Source organism: Mus musculus, chromosome 15, assembly GCF_000001635.26.
Source record: "Mus musculus strain C57BL/6J chromosome 15, GRCm38.p6 C57BL/6J".
NCBI lineage: Eukaryota > Metazoa > Chordata > Mammalia > Rodentia > Muridae > Mus > Mus musculus.
Window position 1 is genome coordinate 83,708,236 of NC_000081.6, and position 17,250 is coordinate 83,725,485.

The following is a 17,250-nucleotide window of genomic DNA, read 5'->3' on the forward strand; positions in this document are numbered from 1 at the left end:
AATGATTTCTAGGCCTCCCTCTCATTGAGTCTCTCTCCATAGAGAAAGCCATAGTCGATGCCAATCTACGGAGTCTGGGATCACAGATGCTCACCACAGTGGCCAGCTTTTTGTGTGTCCAGAGATCTGAACTCAGTCATCAGGCTTGTATGGCAAGTGCCTATACCCACTGGACCATCTGCTAGCCCTCCACCTTATTCTTCTAGACAGGGTCTCACATCGAACCTGGAGCTCACTAATTCAGCTGAAATGCAGGCAGTGAACTCGTCTTCATCTCCCCAGTGTTGTGACTCCAGGCACACACTACTCCGACTGGCTTTTATGGGGACTGGGGGATCAAACTCAGGTCCCCAGGCTTGCACCAACTGAGCCATTCTCTAGCCTCTTTCTGGGATTTTTAGCAGATACCCTAGGAATATAGGCATGTAGAGGAAAGCCAGCCTGGGATGGCAGAGACAGAGCTGCGTGACACTGTCACCTGGGAAATGGGTGCTGGTCCCCCCTTAATGAGGAGAGGTTTCAGGCCCTTCCCTACAGATCCTCAGGCAGTGGCTGCATCCAACTTCACCCTCTCCTCCTCCTCCTCCTCTCCTCCTCCTCCTTTTTCTTCCTCTTCTTCCTTTTTCTTCCTCCTCCTCCTCCTCCTCTTCTTCCTCCTCTTCCTCCTCCTCTTCCTTCTCCTCCTTTTTCCTCCTTCTCTCCCTCCTGTTAGAGTCACATCATCAGGGTACATAGGGGTGAGAAGAACAGGTTGTCTTGCTCCACAAAGCCATTAAGAAGAAAGGTCACTGAGAGAAAAGCACGAACATTCTACCTTCAGGATGCCTTGATTTGAGACCCCAGGGTGGTGATGGGGAGGGTCAAGGAGAACTTCCACTGAAGGGGTGAGGTCCATCAGCTCACTGCCTACTCTGCTCTTCCTTCTGCTTGGGTTTTTTATTAATTTTTTTTTTAGTGATTACATTTGCATTACATTCACTTCTTTTTGTGTGTGTGATAAAATTTTCAATTACATTTGGTGTGTGTGTGTGTGTGTGTGTGTGTGTGTGTGTGTGTGTGTGTGTACACATGAGAGTCAGAGGACAACTTGCAGGAGTTTGTGAATTTCTTCTACTACGTGGGGTCTCAGGAATCGAGCTCCAGTCATCAGGCTTGACAGCAATCACCCTCACTCTGTGAGCCATCTTGCCCTCCTTCGTTTAATGAAAGCTTAGTTTCCAGTAGAGGATAGTTTTCCGAATCCAATAGAGCAGAACAAACAACACAGGAGCCGTGCATTCTGGGCTTTTCCAAAGGTCACATGGTCCTTCTTTTCCTATACTAAAATGTTAGCTTGCATGCCATCCCACAATGATGGGATGGACCCCAAAGAGCATGGACATTTTTTTTCCTATTTAATTCAAAATTGATTCTCACTGCCTTATAAAATATATATTTATTCTGTGGTGTCTTGGCGCTAGAAGATTCTTTCCTGATGAATCAGAGTGCTCTCTCGTCGTATTTTAATACTGTTTTAGGAAAAAAATTTTTTTTCTTTTCTTTTTAAATCAAAGCTAACGGGAAAACCTCAAAAGGAAGGTTTTGAAAGTAACCACACGTTCACTCTCAGGGGCCACTACTGACAAGTCCCACCTCCCCCTGATTGGCATTTTTGTAGACATTCCTCCCGGATGCGAAGCCCCATTGCTAACAAAGGCCCAGTCCCCGACTGGGCGCTAGCTTGTCCCCCCTTTGTCTGTGGCTTTAGGAAAACTGTGCACTCTTTAGATAGACGTCCATTCTGGGAGAGATGTATGGCTTAGGAAGTTGAGTCCTTATTGATGAATAAATCTTAATCCGGTTTGTTGGCTAATTATGCTCTCGGGAAGGTAGTTTCTCTCTGCCTCGCAGGAAGGATTAAGTCCCCTGTCTCCGGTGGCGCGGGGTTAAGCTCCGGGTCTGTAATGGCTGAGTAATGAGACAGGCTCTCTGAGGACCCCTGGCATCCATCGATCAGGTCTCCCTTCTAGTGAGACAATGCCAGAAGTGGGCCCAGCAGTTAATTATGGGAGAGGTCAAAGGTCACACAAAACCAACACCAGTCTATATACGTCCTCATTCCTAACTGCCAACAAGGTCCACGGCTCAGCCGGAGGCAGTGAGGGTCTCCCTACCCCTTTCTGAGATCTGAGACAACCATGGGGTTACAGCTATTCTGTGACCTCTTCCAGTGCCCGGAGAGGCTTCCGGTCAGCATTAAGTACACTTTGCAGTTTTCCATGCTTGGAGTACCTTCCCCAGCCCAGGCTCCTAATCACCCTGGCCCCCTCTGAAGCTTAGCCTATCTCCCTCCTTCTGTTCCTCCAGCTCCCCCCACCTATAGACACCAACATCACTGTGACACCGGGAGCTGCCTGTCCATGGGGACTTGCAGCTTGAGCCTTTGAAGCGAGCCGAATGTGTGCAGTTAGCAGTGGCTGCGTGCTGAATGAACAAGGACTAGGCTGTTGCTTCTGCTGCCTGGCCCTGCGTTATGTGGGACAGCACTGGGCAGGACTGCAGGCCCTGCACACAGGATAGCTCCAAGAGGTGGGCACAAGAATCTTAACTTTATGCCAAGTTAAGGACCCCTGGTATCCATTGATGGGAAACTAAGGCACACGGAGCCAGGAACTGAGCCAGGCTGCCTGACTTCAAAATTAACACCGTCCAGCCACAAAAGGCCACATAGTAGGTGATCCTATCCACAAAGTGCCTCCAGAATAGGCCTGCCCAGGGACAGAATGTGTACTACTGGTGTCCAGTGGTTATGAGGGGCTGTAGGTCTCAGGCTTGGGGTGTAGGCTAAGAAATATGGCACCTCTAAACTGGTTGTGTTGAGAGCAACTGTGGATTCACTAAAAGGCACCGGCTTGCAGACTTCAGATGGGTCAGCTATGCAGTATGTGAACAAAGCAGTCTTGAAAACAAAGAGAAAGCGGGCTGGGGGCACAGCCCATGATTTCCCAGAACCCACACAAAACTCAAAGAAGAGAGCCGCCTCCACTGCGTCTCAGTCCTCCGGCACAGCACGCGGTGGCACGCGCCCCGCATGCCTCAGACAAACATGCAATAATCATTTTTTTTTAATCGAAGGAAAGCCAGTGTTATTGTTGCACGTATCTGTGGGGCAAGCTGGCTTTTTTTTTCTCCTGCCTGGATGCAGGGGGGCTGTGAGGGTGGTCACTTTGGGTGTACAGTGCTTTCTATTTTGTTTGTTTTTCAAAAAGTATCCTTACTCCGTATCCCAGGGTGGCCTCCAATATCCGTCTTCCTCTGCCCCCCTAGGTATTGGCATCTCAGGTGTGTACCACTACCTTGGGCTCAAGGATGCTCACTTTAAACAAGGCCACCTGCTCAGCCTGGGTTCATGGTAGGGTGTGTTCTCCCAAGATTAGAAGGGCGTCCCTACCAAGCCACTAGGAAAAGGATAGGCAAACTGTTACACTTCTCCCTCAACTGTAAACTCTCCTTGGGCCGCTTCTCCAGGTTTTGGCTTCAAGACCTCATGAAACACTACTTAAGGGAAACCAAGCCTTAGAAGTGTCTGGCAGGGGGTGGGGTGGGGTGTGTGGCAGTGAGGGGGTGTGTGGGGCTCAGACATCCCTGTGCTCCTTCCTGCTTGCTACAAACTGGATCCCAGGAGCTTTCAGCCATTCTCTCCTTCCTTTGGCAAGACCGAAGGGGGCGTGCTACAGACCTCAGAACCCTCCAGGGCCTCCAAACCCCGACCCCCAGATCATCAGAGGTGCCCAGGTGCCAGCAAAGGTCTCATCTAAATGGCAGAGAGCTAGTCTATGTTCCCTGAATGGCATAGGGATGTAACAGCGTAGGTCTTGAGCACTTAGCTTGAGAGCAAGCCTGGACTGATGGCAGCTGAGACCCAGGACTCCCCACTCAGCTTTCAGTCCTTGTGGCCGTGGCTGTGAGCCTGAGCTGAAATGACCTGTGTGGATGGGCTCCCCATCTTCCTTCCTAGATCCCTGTAGGGCGTGATCCCCCCAAAACAAGAGAAGTAACAGAGGAGATCACCGCTCATGGCAACTGGCTAAACCTTCCCTGTGGCCTAGGTAGACCATCTGGATCCACTTCCCTACCCACGGGGCAAGTGAGCTATAGAGCCAAAACCCCAACACGAGCAGGCTAGCTTTGGAGTCGGTGCCCTTGATCCAGATGAAGCCGCCCAAGGGCAGTCCCAGGTCTCAACTGACCAGAGATTTATGCCCCATCATACTTACTGGTGATCAGGATACCTGCCTGCCCTCATTCTGTACCTATGCCAGGCCTCTTGCTCGCAACCTGGATCCTGGCCACAAGGAGCTACCAGACTGGCTTTGAGGAGAAACCAACAGGAGCCCAGTGAGATCCAGGTCTGCCTGTGGGAGCGGCAATGGGAAGGGGCAGGTGGTTGAGCTCTGTTGATGGTCATCAGCTCCTCCAGGGTAGGGAGCACCATGATGCTGAAGCCTCAGAGACTCACATGGGGACATGGGGACATTCTCAGCTCTATACCCCTTCACCAAGAAGGAAGGTCTAGGCAGAAGGCCTATGTCCTCAGAGCGAAAGGAACATTTCGGAGACTCTGAGAAGAACAGGGAAAGATCAGCCCTGGCGACTGCTAAGAGCCAGCTGAGGCCAGCTAAAACCTACAGACCCACCCCTCCCAGGGTTGCAGCCTGGATCCATCTGGAGGACCTAGCCAGGGCAGCCTCTGGGACCCCCTGACCTTGTCCATATACACGAGCCCCCGGCGCTCTTTGTCTCATGGTCTTCGGGGGAAGGCCAGTATCCATCTCAGTAGCACTCAAAGGCCAACGAGCCCACAGTTTATTTTCTTAGAAATAATGGTTTTTTTCTGGTTAGCATTCCTCTGATGGAAACACAAATACAGCCACTGTAATAAGAAGCAGCCGAGGGGAAGGGGAGGCGAGAGGGCCTGCAGGCAGCACTGGGAAGGTCTGCCACCTGAGGAGGGGTAGGCGGACAGGACACCCAGGGAGTGGGAAGCCAGGTGGGAAGAGCCCAACACAAAGCATCTCAGACTGCCTTCAACACCCCTAAGGCAGTGGTTCTCAACCTTCCTAACTCTATGACTCTTTAATACAGCTGCTCGTGCTGTGGTGACCCCCCCAACCATAAAATTATTTCGTGGATACTTCACAACTGTAATTTTGCTACTTCTATGAATACATAATGTAAATATATCGGATATGCAGGATACCTGCTCTGTGACCCTCATGGGGGGGGCGGGGGAGGTCGTGACCCACAGGTTGAGAACCACTGCCCTTGCCACAGGCTCGCTCCACAGCCTCTACTCAAGTGCATACCCCCAGGCAGGTGTTGCTGGTCCCACTGTCAAGGGAGGTGGACTGAGGAAACCAGGGGTCCAGACGACCCATCACGTGCAGGATGGGGGTGGGTGTCAGTGAGCCCCTCTGAGCCACCATTTAACCACCAGCCCCAGAGCTGAAGGTGATGTCAGAGGCCAGGTTCTACTCCACTCTCCTAGCCAGGCTTGGATGACACCTCCCCTAGGAACCCCCCCCCCCTTACACATATACATCTTCCACCCCATCCTGATGTCTTCCCTACCACAGGCAGGGGGAGATATCCATTTTCTCTTCCCTACCTCCACTGAGTCCTGTCTCTGTCTTAGTGAAGGTTTTCTAACTCATTTTGTCTTGTGCAACCTCCTGCTAACCACTGAGTGATGACCAGGAAACACTTGGGCCCAGCACTAACTAACAGCGAGGAGACCCTTAGCAAACATTCTGGATGCTCTGGGGCCAGGACCCACCCTGAAAGGGAACTTGTCTTCAATTCAAACCTACCAAGTACACAAGGTTTTCACTGTCCCCTGCTACAGACAGTCAGGGCCCCAACAACTCTCCCAGTGACCTAAACTGTCACTGACTAGGGCCAGTCACAAGCAACCCTGCCTGTGCTGGTCTGGTAAGGCTTGTATTTTCTTTTTTTTTTTTGGGGGGGGGGTTCGAGACAGGGTTTCTCTATGTAGCCCTGGCTGTCCTGGAACTCACTCTGTAGACCAGGCTGGCCTCGAACTCAGAAATCTGCCTGCCTCTGCCTCCCAAGTGTTGGGGTTAAAGGCGTGCGCCACCACGCCCGGCAAAGCTTGTTTTTTAAGGTCTATTTTATTCTTCATTTTATGTGTATGAGTGTCTTGCTTGTGGGTACGTATGTGTGACTGTTGCCCACAGAGGTCAGAAGAGGCCATTGGATCCCCCCCCCGGAACTGGACTCGCAGAAGCCTGTGAGCCACCAAGTAGTTGCTGAGAATCGAACCTGGATCCTCTGCAAGAGCAACAAGTACCCTTAACCACTGAGCCATCCCTCCAGCCCTGCCCCATCCCTGCGGGTCACTTTTAACTGTTGTCTTGTCAGAATTGAGAATCACCTGAGAAAAGAGTCTCAATGAGGGGCTGTCTCGATCGAGGTGACCCCATGGGCATGGCTGTGGAAGACCCAGTGTATTGTGAGGAGTCTGGGGCCCTAGACTGTGTAAGCATGGAGAGGGTTCGCTCATCCCTAAGCAAGTCGGCAGCAGGCGTGCGTTTGTCTCTCTGTTCTTGGAGTGTGAACCGGACATGACTACCTGAGTTTCTGCCCTGACGTCCCACAATGATGAACTGTACCCTGGATCTGTAAGCTAAACCACACCCTTCCACCCCCACCCCCCTCCCTTCATGTTGCTTTTCATGGAAGTATGATGAAAATTTCTGTTCTCACAGAACAGAACAGAACAGAAATGAGACCACCACCTAATTGCTCCCCGGGAATAAGTAACTGGGAGCTTCAAGTCCTCTTGCCCTGCTGGTCGGCTGGATCCTAGCTTTAATCTTGGAGGGCACACACATTAGCATAATTGCATGTTTTCAGACCTAGGGGGAGGGTCCCCCCTTGCTAGCTCCCTACCCCCAGTTTTTCCTGCCTTCCCCTGCCTCAAGCACAACTCTACCTGGAGTTTCACTAAAGCATGCTATAATCTGGTGGAAATGACTTAACAAGACCACGGCCGTTATTCGCTACGAAGGCCAATTGGTTTTAGTTTTTCTTTTTTTTCCCCCCCCCCTTAATGATAAACTAAATGAAGGCCGGGTGTGTTATTAAGAGTTTGGTTAAAACCTTTAATGACTTGCTCTGTAATCTGCTTAACTTTACTGATCGACAGGGACCCCCTGGGGACATAAAATCCAGGAAGTGATTATTTACACTCATTGCATACATGCTAAGTTTGTGATCTCTGATGGTTGTCTTTTTTTTTTCTTTTCACACACACAACCCGAAAGGAAAATAGTAATATATTTAATATGCTGTGGCCAAAACAAAATCTCATTGCCCCCAAGAGTTTTAATTACAGCATTTTGAAAAGGGCCTGAGTTGAAACTTGTGAGAGGAATAAACCACTTGAATGAATGGTCTAAAAATTAAGTACACATAGAAGGACGATGTGCGCTGTGGGTTCAGACTAAACAGCCATTAGCAGGGGGGCGGGGGGTGGGGGTGGGGTCTTGGTTATTTAAACAAGCCATTTGAGGGTGGTTTGCTCCTTGTTTGAGGCCTGGTCCTGATTATAAATGAGAGCTTTTAATTAAGATTAGTAAGACCCAATTCAAGCTATAATTTGGTCCTTTTCCTTTGCAAATGTCTATGAAGGCAAGGTGATTAAGGTTAAACGAGTTGAAGTCTTTAGGGGGGATGAGCTGCCCACTCCTGGCCCCGGCCTGCCCCTCTGGCAGAAGGAGCACAAACAGGCCTGGTTAATTCAGAACAGGGGGCTGGCTGGTGCAGGGCTGGCCTTCATGGCCTCCAAAAGACCCATGATCAAAGGTTCCTGTGAGATGCAGTAGTACCCGCTTTGCCAAGGGAAGAGGAACTGGGAGATAGAGTGTGCAAAGGTCCTGGGGTAGAAAGAAGCTGGATTTTGAGGAGTAAATTAAGGTAGCTAGGGTGAGATAAAGGAGGGAAGGATTTAAAAAACAAACACAAACAAAAAAACAAACAAAAAAACGTAGCTCAAAGTGATTAGGCAGAGACAGGGGTGAGCCCAAGGGGAGGGGCTCTATGAATGATGCCCAAGGGGGTGGGGCTCCGTGGATGACGTCCAAGGGGAGGGGCTCCCATTTATTCCATGGGACATGATCCTAGTGGGTCACAGACATAAACCCGTCTCTAGGGAACAGCTACAGAGAACAGTATGGTCTCTTTTATCATTCCACAGCGAGGGAACTCAGGAACCCTCTCCCCTCACAGTCTTCAGACAGACACTTGGGACCCCATGGCTGATGGCTAGAGGCAGTCTCTGCTGGATCACCTGGCTGAAGATTGAGCTCTCTGAACCCAGTTTCACTAGATAAACGTTGTCACTGGTCCTGCCAGTCACATGCCTCAGCTTCCTCCAAGTTGAGTGTTCGAGGCTCAGGCAGGCCTTCCCCAACTTTCCCTGGGCTCGTAACTGCCTTCTGACAACAGGTTTGGACCAACCTCAGAGGACTGATGTGGGACATCACAGCCTAGAACATCAGGCTCTGAGGAGGGTGGCGACAGACAGGTGGAAGTCACCTGTTTGGGGATCAGGGAAAACTTCCTGAAGGAGGTGATGCTGGGGATTTCTCCCCTCTCCTCACAGCCACGCCCTTCGTCCCTGGAAATCAAACAGGTGACAGCCAGCAGCCCTTAAGGTAGGTCCAGGAGGATCCCAGGAATATATAGTATGGCAGGGCAGACAATAGATGCATAAATGGGTTTGGAAAGGGCCACCAGGAGGAGCAATCAGGGGACACACAAGTCACAGAGCAAACTCTTCTGCTTCATCAGAGCCTCATCAGTGATCCAAGCCAATCCCATTTGTCCCCAGCAAGGCCCTTGCCTCAGTCACCATGTCAGTCCATAGCATGCCTTCCACCAGCATTAATACATCATCAGGATGAGATGATAATTAAACAGAAATGGAGACTGTCTCAACATCATCTGCATCCCATTGTCATAGTCACCATCAGCACCATAGTCACTCTCCATCATCAGCATCACAGACATCTCATCATCATCTTCATCCCATTGCCATAGTCACCATCAGTACCATAGACACTCTCCATCATTAGCATCACAGACATCACCATCTGCATCCCATCACCCTAGTCACCATCAGCACTGTAGTCACTCTCTCCATCATCAGCATCACAATCATCTCATCATTATCTGCATCCCATCGCCATAGTCACCATCAGTACCACAGTCACTATCTCCATCATCAGCATCACTATCATCTCATCACCATTACCACTGTTATCAACACCACAATCCATATCATTAGTCTCTCGGTGACTAACATTATTAATATCATCATTACCCTCACCTTCACCATCACCATCACCACCCTCACCAATGTCACCAATATTACCATCCCCATAACCATCATTTAAGTCAATATCACCTCATTTAGCAGGTGGTTGTGATGAATGCCTTTAGTCCCAGCTCTTGGGAGGCAGAGGCAGGCAGACCTCTGTGAGTTGGAGGCCAGCCTGGTCTACAGAGCAAGTTCCAGGATAGCCAGGACTGCACAGAGAAACTCTGTCTCAAAAAAGAAAAAACCCAAATATATCTGCCTGTCTGTCCATCCATCCATTGTCCATCCATCTGTCCATCCATCCATCCATCTATCCATCCATCTGTCTATCTACAATGATTCATGTGGCTTGCCCAAGGCCTTGGGTTTGGTTCTCAGCACTGCAAAAAAAACAGATAAAGGTAAAAAGTACCACATCATTTGACCTGTTAGCCCTACTGCCATCACCATAGCAACAGCAGCTAATGCTTGTGTATTACATGCTACAAGCCAGGCTATGCTATCATGCTTTAAATACATCAGCGCACTTAACCTTTGCCTCCTACAAAGTATATGCTGGAATGGTGCTCATTGTACAGACAGAGGTTGAGTGTCTCACCCAGATACACAGGCCGGATGTGAAACCCAGCAATCTGGCTCAACATCTATTCTTTAATGACTGCTCAGTTGAATAAGGGCCATTCAGAACGTGACAGACAGCAGTGACCACAGCAGACACAGCAATGGGCCCACCACACCTGGGCTCTCATCCCAACGCTGGCAAGGAAGGCCCTTCTCTCTCAGGTCTCCTGTGGACCATCTAAACAAGGAAATGAACATCTGGGTGGTCTCTGCACCCCCTCGGGCCACCCTGAATGTGGCCTCTCAGCCCCTGCAGATGTGTCTGCGGTCTTCTGGGGGTAGCCATCTTAGGGTTTCTGATGGCCTCTGTGTTAATATTGCAGCAGGCTGTGCTTATGCCAACCAATGCCCGTCTGTGAGTCTCCAGGAATAAGGACACCAAAGACAAGCAGTCTGGGCCTACCCAGGCCCTCAGAATCCAGGCCAACCAGCATTTGCTGTGCATTAAGATTGTCATAACTTCAGCCCCTAAGCACCACCAACCGAAGGGTGGGGCATACGGAACCAAGAGCATTACCTCCAATGTGTGTGGCACTGAGGGACTCTGAAAGGTCTTTACCATTCACAAGCCCCTGCAGCTTGTAGCTCCTATAACAGCACATGGTGGCAGGTGACACACTCATCTGCATGTTGGATACTGGGAGCTAGGCACCCAGGCAGGAGGGCTTCACACACTACACTGTGTCCTGGCTCAGCTCTTCACAATGAGTGGAGAACAGAGCCGAAGGAGACACTGAGACTTGCTGAGGGCAAACCATCGCCCAGGGCTTATGTCAGAGATGGGCTGCAACCAAGATGCCTTGCAGAGGCCAAGCTGTTCCCTGGTTTCCTCTCACATGACACAGGGTCAAATGGCACTATCACAGAGAAGGTCCTCCTAGCAACTCCCACGCTCCCGCTTCCCATCACCTTCCACTCGCTGGGGTCTCACAAATTGCTCGCCTGAACTCCAGTCAGGGCTGGGGAGATGACTCAGACTAAACATATTCTACAGACCAGGGATATCACCAGCCCTGCCCCAGGAGCTGGGAACAGAATGACAGACTGTGTAAGTGAGGCGCTCCTGAGCTCCTGGGGTTACAGCCAGTTGTATATGGCTTGACACCCAGTCCTCAGTAAACAACGTTGGGGGATGCAAGATATGAAATTGGAACCCAGGGTCAGAAAAGCAACAGTGGAGGGCAGCTAAGGAGCTTCTGGGAGTATAATGTGAATGTCATGCAGGCGTGTGCCTTACATGTGTGTTCCTGAAGGGTACTCCAACTTCCTTCTGGGGCAGAGATGGGTGAAAGGTCCACAGAGCCAGGTGGCCAAACTGCTTGGGAACAAAAGCCTGGCTCTTGGGCTGGACATAGCTCAGATATAGAGTGATTACCTAGCATGCAGGGAGCCCTAGGTCTGACCCCTAACTAGGTTTCATGATACACATCTGTAATCATCTGTAATCACAGAAATAGAGGCAGGAGGATCAGGAGTTCAAGGTCAGCCTCAATCACATAACAAGTTCAAGGCTAGCCTTAATTATGTAACAAGTTCAAAGCCAACCTAGACTCCACGAGATTCTTCCTCAAAATGAACAAAATACGTCTCATCCCAGGACTCCATCAGAATAGGGAGTTTAAGCAGAGCTCTGAAGGGCTTCAGAGAAACAGGCAGGAGAAGATGTCAGCTGAGGGCAATGGACAGCAGGAGCTGGGCTGTGAGAAGGACAGGCCAGATCAGTGGCTTCAGCTAGCAGAAAGGTTGTGCCAAACATGGCACATCGGGTCTTAAGGACAAAGAGAGGGTCAGAAATTACACACATGCTTCCACTTGCACCACCTGGACCACTGGAGCTACCTACCCTCCAGAACCAGCCAACAAACAGCCTTGCAAATGACCTGCTCTCTCTTCCTGCTCAGACTTCCCAGAGGTCTGTGGGTCACATCTGCTTGCCTCCCTGCAGCTCCTGGGGACCCAAGCAAGCTGACACTAAGCAGGACCCACGAAGCTGCCATCTGCTCAGCTCTCAGCCTGTAGAAGCCGAGTCAATGCAATGGGTCAGTGAGGTAGGTCTGCATTCCTGGGGGCACCGGGCAGCTGTAAGGCCCCAGCTCTGCAGAGCCTGGTCAGAAGAGGCAGGACATCATCCTGTTTTCACGAAATGCTTGACCAAGGCTATCAGTCCCACACTGAAGACTGAACACCAGCCTGAGTGAGGATAGGAAACCCTGGGGTTTTGTTCTGTCTGCGCTGCTGTGAAACTTGGGAGACACTGAAATCAATGCTTGATTTTTCTCTGTACAGTGATGGTGGGAGGGAAGGTCTCAGTTAGGAGTACGTGATCAGGGAGAACAGTTTATAGACCCCAATAGCTAAGCTCTGCCCAATACACATGAGGCCAAAATAACCATGAGACGTAGCTTAGACTCCCACTTCCCAGAACCACAGAGGATTCACATTCCTCTGTTGGGGAGACCCTTCCTTCCTTCCTTCCTTCCTTCCTTCCTTCCTTCCTTCCTTCCTTCCTTCCTTCCTTCCTTCCTTTCCTCCCTCCCTCCCTCCCTCCCTCCCTCCCTTCCTTTCTTTTGAGATAGTTCAGGCTAGCCTCAAACCCACTGTGTCTAAGATGGTCTAGCCTATAGATCCACTTGCCTTGAACTCTTTTTATTCTATTTTATCTTTTAAATTCTCTTTTTTTAAAATATTTTTGGGGGCTGGAAATATGGCTCAGAAGTTAAAGAGCACTGACTGCTCTTCCAGAGGTCCTGAGTTCAATTCCCAGCAACCACATGGTGGCTCACAGCCATTTGTAATGGGATCTGATGACCTCTTCTGGTGTTGTCTGAAGACAGCTACAGTGTACTCATATAAATAAAATAATAAATAAATCTTTAAAAAATTATTTTTTGGTTTTTTTTTCAAGACAGGGCTTCTGTCTTAAAGTTTGGTTGTCCTGGAACTTCCTTTTGTAGACCAGGCTACCTTCAAACTCAGAGAGATCCACCTGCCTCTGTCTACTACTGAGTGTTGGGATTAGAGGTGTGTACCACCATGCCTGGATTGGCACGGACTCTTGAATGCTGGGATTTCAGGCATGCGCCACTATGTCTTCCTTGGAGAACAGGTTTCTGAACCATCAATGCAGCACCCCAGGTGAAGGACGAGCGGCTAGACAGACAGATGAACGATTTGAACCACAGACTGGGGCTAGAAAGAGGAGAGGCAGCTGAGCCAGCCTCACAGCCCTCTCGTGGGCAGGTCTTCTGCAGAAGCTGCAGGCTACACATGGTGGTTTGGAGGCTGAAGTTAAGGACCCAGAAGTTGAATCACCTTGGGCTTTTACTGATTCTCATACGTAGTCAGGGCCAGACACACAACTAACCATTCAACCTTGATATCATCAAGGCAAAGGGAGCTAAAATTTAGGTGAGAGTCCAGTGCCCCACATATTCAACTTCTGCCCTCCAGGTGAGCAGCCTATGTCTCCTGAAAAGCCTGCAGGATTGACAGAAGCCCGAACTGCCCATGTTCACAGGGCTGGGCTATAGGATCAGCCTGCTGCTATGCCACAGGGCAGGCCTCGGCCACCTCCCTCTGGCCCCGGCTTGGGGAGGGCTGAGGGAACTCACCTTCACACTGCCTTCCTTCCCCCTTATAGCCGGGCTTGCAGAGACATTTGTAAGACTTGGGTGTGTTCTGGCAGATGGCATCTATGTGGCAGTCGTCTGTGCCCTCTGAGCATTCATCCACGTCCACGGCTCCTGTGGGGGAGGGGGAAGTGCAGGTGAGGCATGCTGGGAAGACATCTGAGACTGTGCCGTAAGTGCGTGCCCCCATCCTACCACTGACCACTGGGAGAGCCAACATTAACGGTCACATGCCAGTTTGATGTGACAAGGAACAAATTGGTAGCATCCTTGAGGCGGCTTCTCTGTGCCAGGCACACATCTCCTCACATCTGGTCTTTATTTTCATAACAGTCCCATTAGGTATAGCCATTATCCTCACTTAGACGGAGAAACCAAAGACTAGAAAAACCTCTCTGTGGATCTAGGTTTCCCCGCAGGCATCCTTCCAAGTCCACACTCCTCCTTCTTGGAGGAGTTCTTGGAGAGTCCTCCAAAGAACTCAGATCCAACCTCAGGGTGGCAGATTGGAAAACTAAGGCAGAATGGTGTACAGGTACCAAGCAGAGGCCACCCAAGGAGGCTGCCGATAACCTAGATGTGAGATCCCGAGGCAGTGGAACTGTGGGAAGGATCATCCCCTAGGCTCCAACCCAGAGTAGAGTCTATGGATCTGCCTTTCTTTCCCTCTGCCAACCCAGGCTTCAGATAGCCAGTACTCATAGCTCAGCCTCTAGACCTTCAGCATCATCCAGGCTCAGAGGGCTCTGGTGCACCCTCCCTCCTGTCACTAGCACATAAATCCAGAAAGCTGCTCTCTCTCTCTCTCTCTCTCTCTCTCTCTCTCTCTCTCTCTCTCTCTCTCTCTCTCTCTGTCCCTTTCCACCCCTTCACTTGCTTGTTTACTGGCTTAGGCTCCATCCTAGAATGAGCTCGTCTGGGCATCCCCCTCCTTCCCGCTGGCTGGGAGCACCACACAGATGGACAGGCGGAAGGACTCAGGTGAGCAGACAAGGGACTTTCAGCAGCTGCCCTGAGGACAGTCCCCCTGGGAAGCTCCAAATGTCCCCATCTCTTTATCCATCTGGCCTCACTCAATAATGTCCACTTTGAATTTTTTTTATCTTCTGGCTGGACCCTGGGCTCTAGCTCTGTGCTCCACCCCTCTTCTTTACTCCAGACTCCCTGATACCGGCTCACCAGAGGGGAGAGAGGCATTGGAAAGAAGCACATGAGAGTCTTCCCTGCACATGAAAACACATGCAAAAGGCAGATACACACATGTACACACATGTAGCATCCCTCCTGAGGCTAGCAACCTCTGCTCAAGTGTGTGGTCCACCTCTGCAGTTGCTCAGAGGCAGGAGGCAAGAACCAAGCAGTATAGTAAACCAGAGAGCACAAGCCAAGGCCAGTAGGGAGGCCAGAGGGAGGGGCTCTCTGGAGAGCTGGTCACTGAGGGACCCACTACTTCAAGGGTAGGATGCCAGAGATGGCCAGACCATATGGGACACCTCTAAGAGCGGCTCATCTTTCCACTTCCTAATGGTCAGGGAATGAGAGTGAGGGTCAGGAAGTTTCCTGGGGTTCTGGGGTCCCTTCTATCTCGCACCTACATAGGATGGAACACAGAACTTGGGAAGGGGTGGCTGGGGCTGTCTGCCTTTCAAACTATAAACTTGGCCTGGAAGCAAGGTAGCCTGGCTGAGCCAGACTGCAGATCCCTGTGCAACCCTCAGATATAGGCTGCTCACTTCAACTCTGGTTTTCTTATTCAGCTGTTAGGGCTCCAGAGTCACCAGACTTCCACAGAGGGTAAGGAAAGGCAGAAGAGGATAGACACTAGGAGGGACAGAGAGGAAGGGAGAGGTACACAGGATAGTCCCACAAAAGTGAGGACCCCCAACACCTGGGAGAAATGCCCACGGACTGTCTAGTATCCTCAACAGGACCCAGCTTCTGGAATGGGCGCATGGAAGAAAACTCAGCGCCAATGGAGTAGCATGGACTAGCATAAACTCCCTAGCACTGGATCTCTGTGGGACTCTCCGGAGAGCAAGACAGGCAGGAACCTCCTCGCCCTCTCCAAGGAGAACAAGGAAGAATGTGAAAAGAGAGACTCGGTGTGCAGCTTTGCCCGGAAGCCCCTTCCGGGAAACTCAGATCACGGAGGGACACCCCCACCTAGCAGTTCCTTCTGCCTGGACCAAAGGCTGTGCCTGTGCCTCCGGCCCCCTCTCTCTGATGTCTGTTCTGTTATTCGTGTTCTCATCCACCTCCTTCCCTACGTCTGTCCGTCTTTTCTCCCCCTCCTGTCTGACAGTCCATCTGTCCATCTCTTCCCAGACATCTCCATCCTTCCTCTCTCACTCGGCCCCCTCCCTCGGCGACGCCCCTCCGAGTCCTCCCGTCTCTCTGTCTGGTGTCCATCTGTCTCCTCCTCTCTGTCCTTTGATCTGCCTTTCTCCATTCCGCTGTCCACTGCCTCCTCGCTCCCCTCCCTTGCCTCCTCTCCCCTCTTCCCTCCCGCGGCTGTCTTTCTGAGGGCTTCTTCCTGGGCCCTTTTGTCTGTTCCCACTACGCCTCGGCTCCTGTCCGTCTGTCCCTCTATCTTCCCACCTTCCCTCCAGTCTCAGCGCGTCCTTTCTGACCACCTCCGGGTATCTCCTACGCGGCAGCTGCCCAGTCCTTGGCCCCGGGGGAGCGCCGCTCTCGGTTCGGGGGTCCCCGCCCGTCTCCGTACGCATGCCGGGCCCCGCAGGCGGCCGTCGCGCTTCCTTTCTTCCTCTGGCCTCCCGCTTCCCCTCCCGGGGCCTCAGTCCACCCCGCCCCCGCCGGCCCCGGGCGCCCCGGGCGATCGCAGAAGTTACTTTGCAAGGAGGCAGGATCCGGCGCTGGGCGGCCTCCGACGGCGCGGGGTGGCAGCCTGTAGGACCCCGCGCGCCCTCATCCCCCTGGGTCCTCGCGCTTACCTGGCAGCCCGCTGCCCCCCACCAGCCGCCCGCGCGCTCCCAGAGCGAGCAGTAGGTACAAGTGCCAGCGCACGGCCGCCGCGCCCATGCTCGCTGCGGGCCGCGCCGGGTGCTGGCGTGCGGGGCACGGGACGCTCGGAGCGACCGCTCCGCGAGCGCTCCTGTCTGCAGCGAGCTCCGCTACCGCTCCGGCTCCCAGCCACATAGCCGGCGCGCAGGACAAGCTGACAGCCGCGCGCTCATTGGCCCGCGGCCGTGGGGGGCGGAGCTCCGCGGGAGGCCGTCCAGTGGGCGTCGGGTGGCGTGGCCTGCGGGCGTCTGGGCCCGCCTCCTCTCCCGGGGCCGGCGGCAGGTGGGGGGTGGGAGCCGAGAGAGCTGGGGTCGCGGTACAGGGTGTCACCCGGGGCCTGGACTGGGCCGCAGGCTGCTCTTCCCCAGTCCCTCTTTGTGTGCTGATCCCCGAGGTCCAGGGTGTCTGTTTCCCTTCAGATATGCACACACTCTGTTGGGGGAGTAGAGGTGAAGAAAGGCCCAGAGGCACCCAGGGATGGTGAAGAAGATGCTAAGAGCACGCAGCCAATACATAGGAATTTATTGAGCCGCTACTGGATGCCAAGTGCCGCTGGGGACAGCCACACACTAGTCAGCAGTGAAAGCTCTGGACGAT

At 52.1% G+C, this 17,250-nt stretch overlaps 1 protein-coding gene across 6 annotated transcripts in view; it reads right to left on the reverse strand.

The window, feature by feature from the left end:
- Positions 1 to 16,816, reverse strand: part of Scube1 (signal peptide, CUB domain, EGF-like 1) — a 122,469-nt gene extending 105,653 nt beyond the window's left edge. For 3 of the 6 annotated variants that reach the window (NM_001271473.1, NM_022723.3, NM_001271472.1), the window contains exons 1-2: positions 16,584 to 16,804; positions 13,615 to 13,746 (exon numbers count right to left, since the gene is read on the reverse strand). In NM_001271473.1, the coding sequence (NP_001258402.1) occupies positions 13,615 to 13,746; positions 16,584 to 16,671 (220 nt within the window). In that variant the 5' untranslated portion in view covers positions 16,672 to 16,804. Of the gene's footprint in view, positions 1 to 13,614; positions 13,747 to 16,583 lie in introns of all 6 variants that reach the window. The other 3 variants (XM_006521242.4, XM_017316719.2, XR_003951419.1) reach the window with 2 other exon arrangements.
- Positions 16,817 to 17,250: the final 434 nt, after the last annotated feature.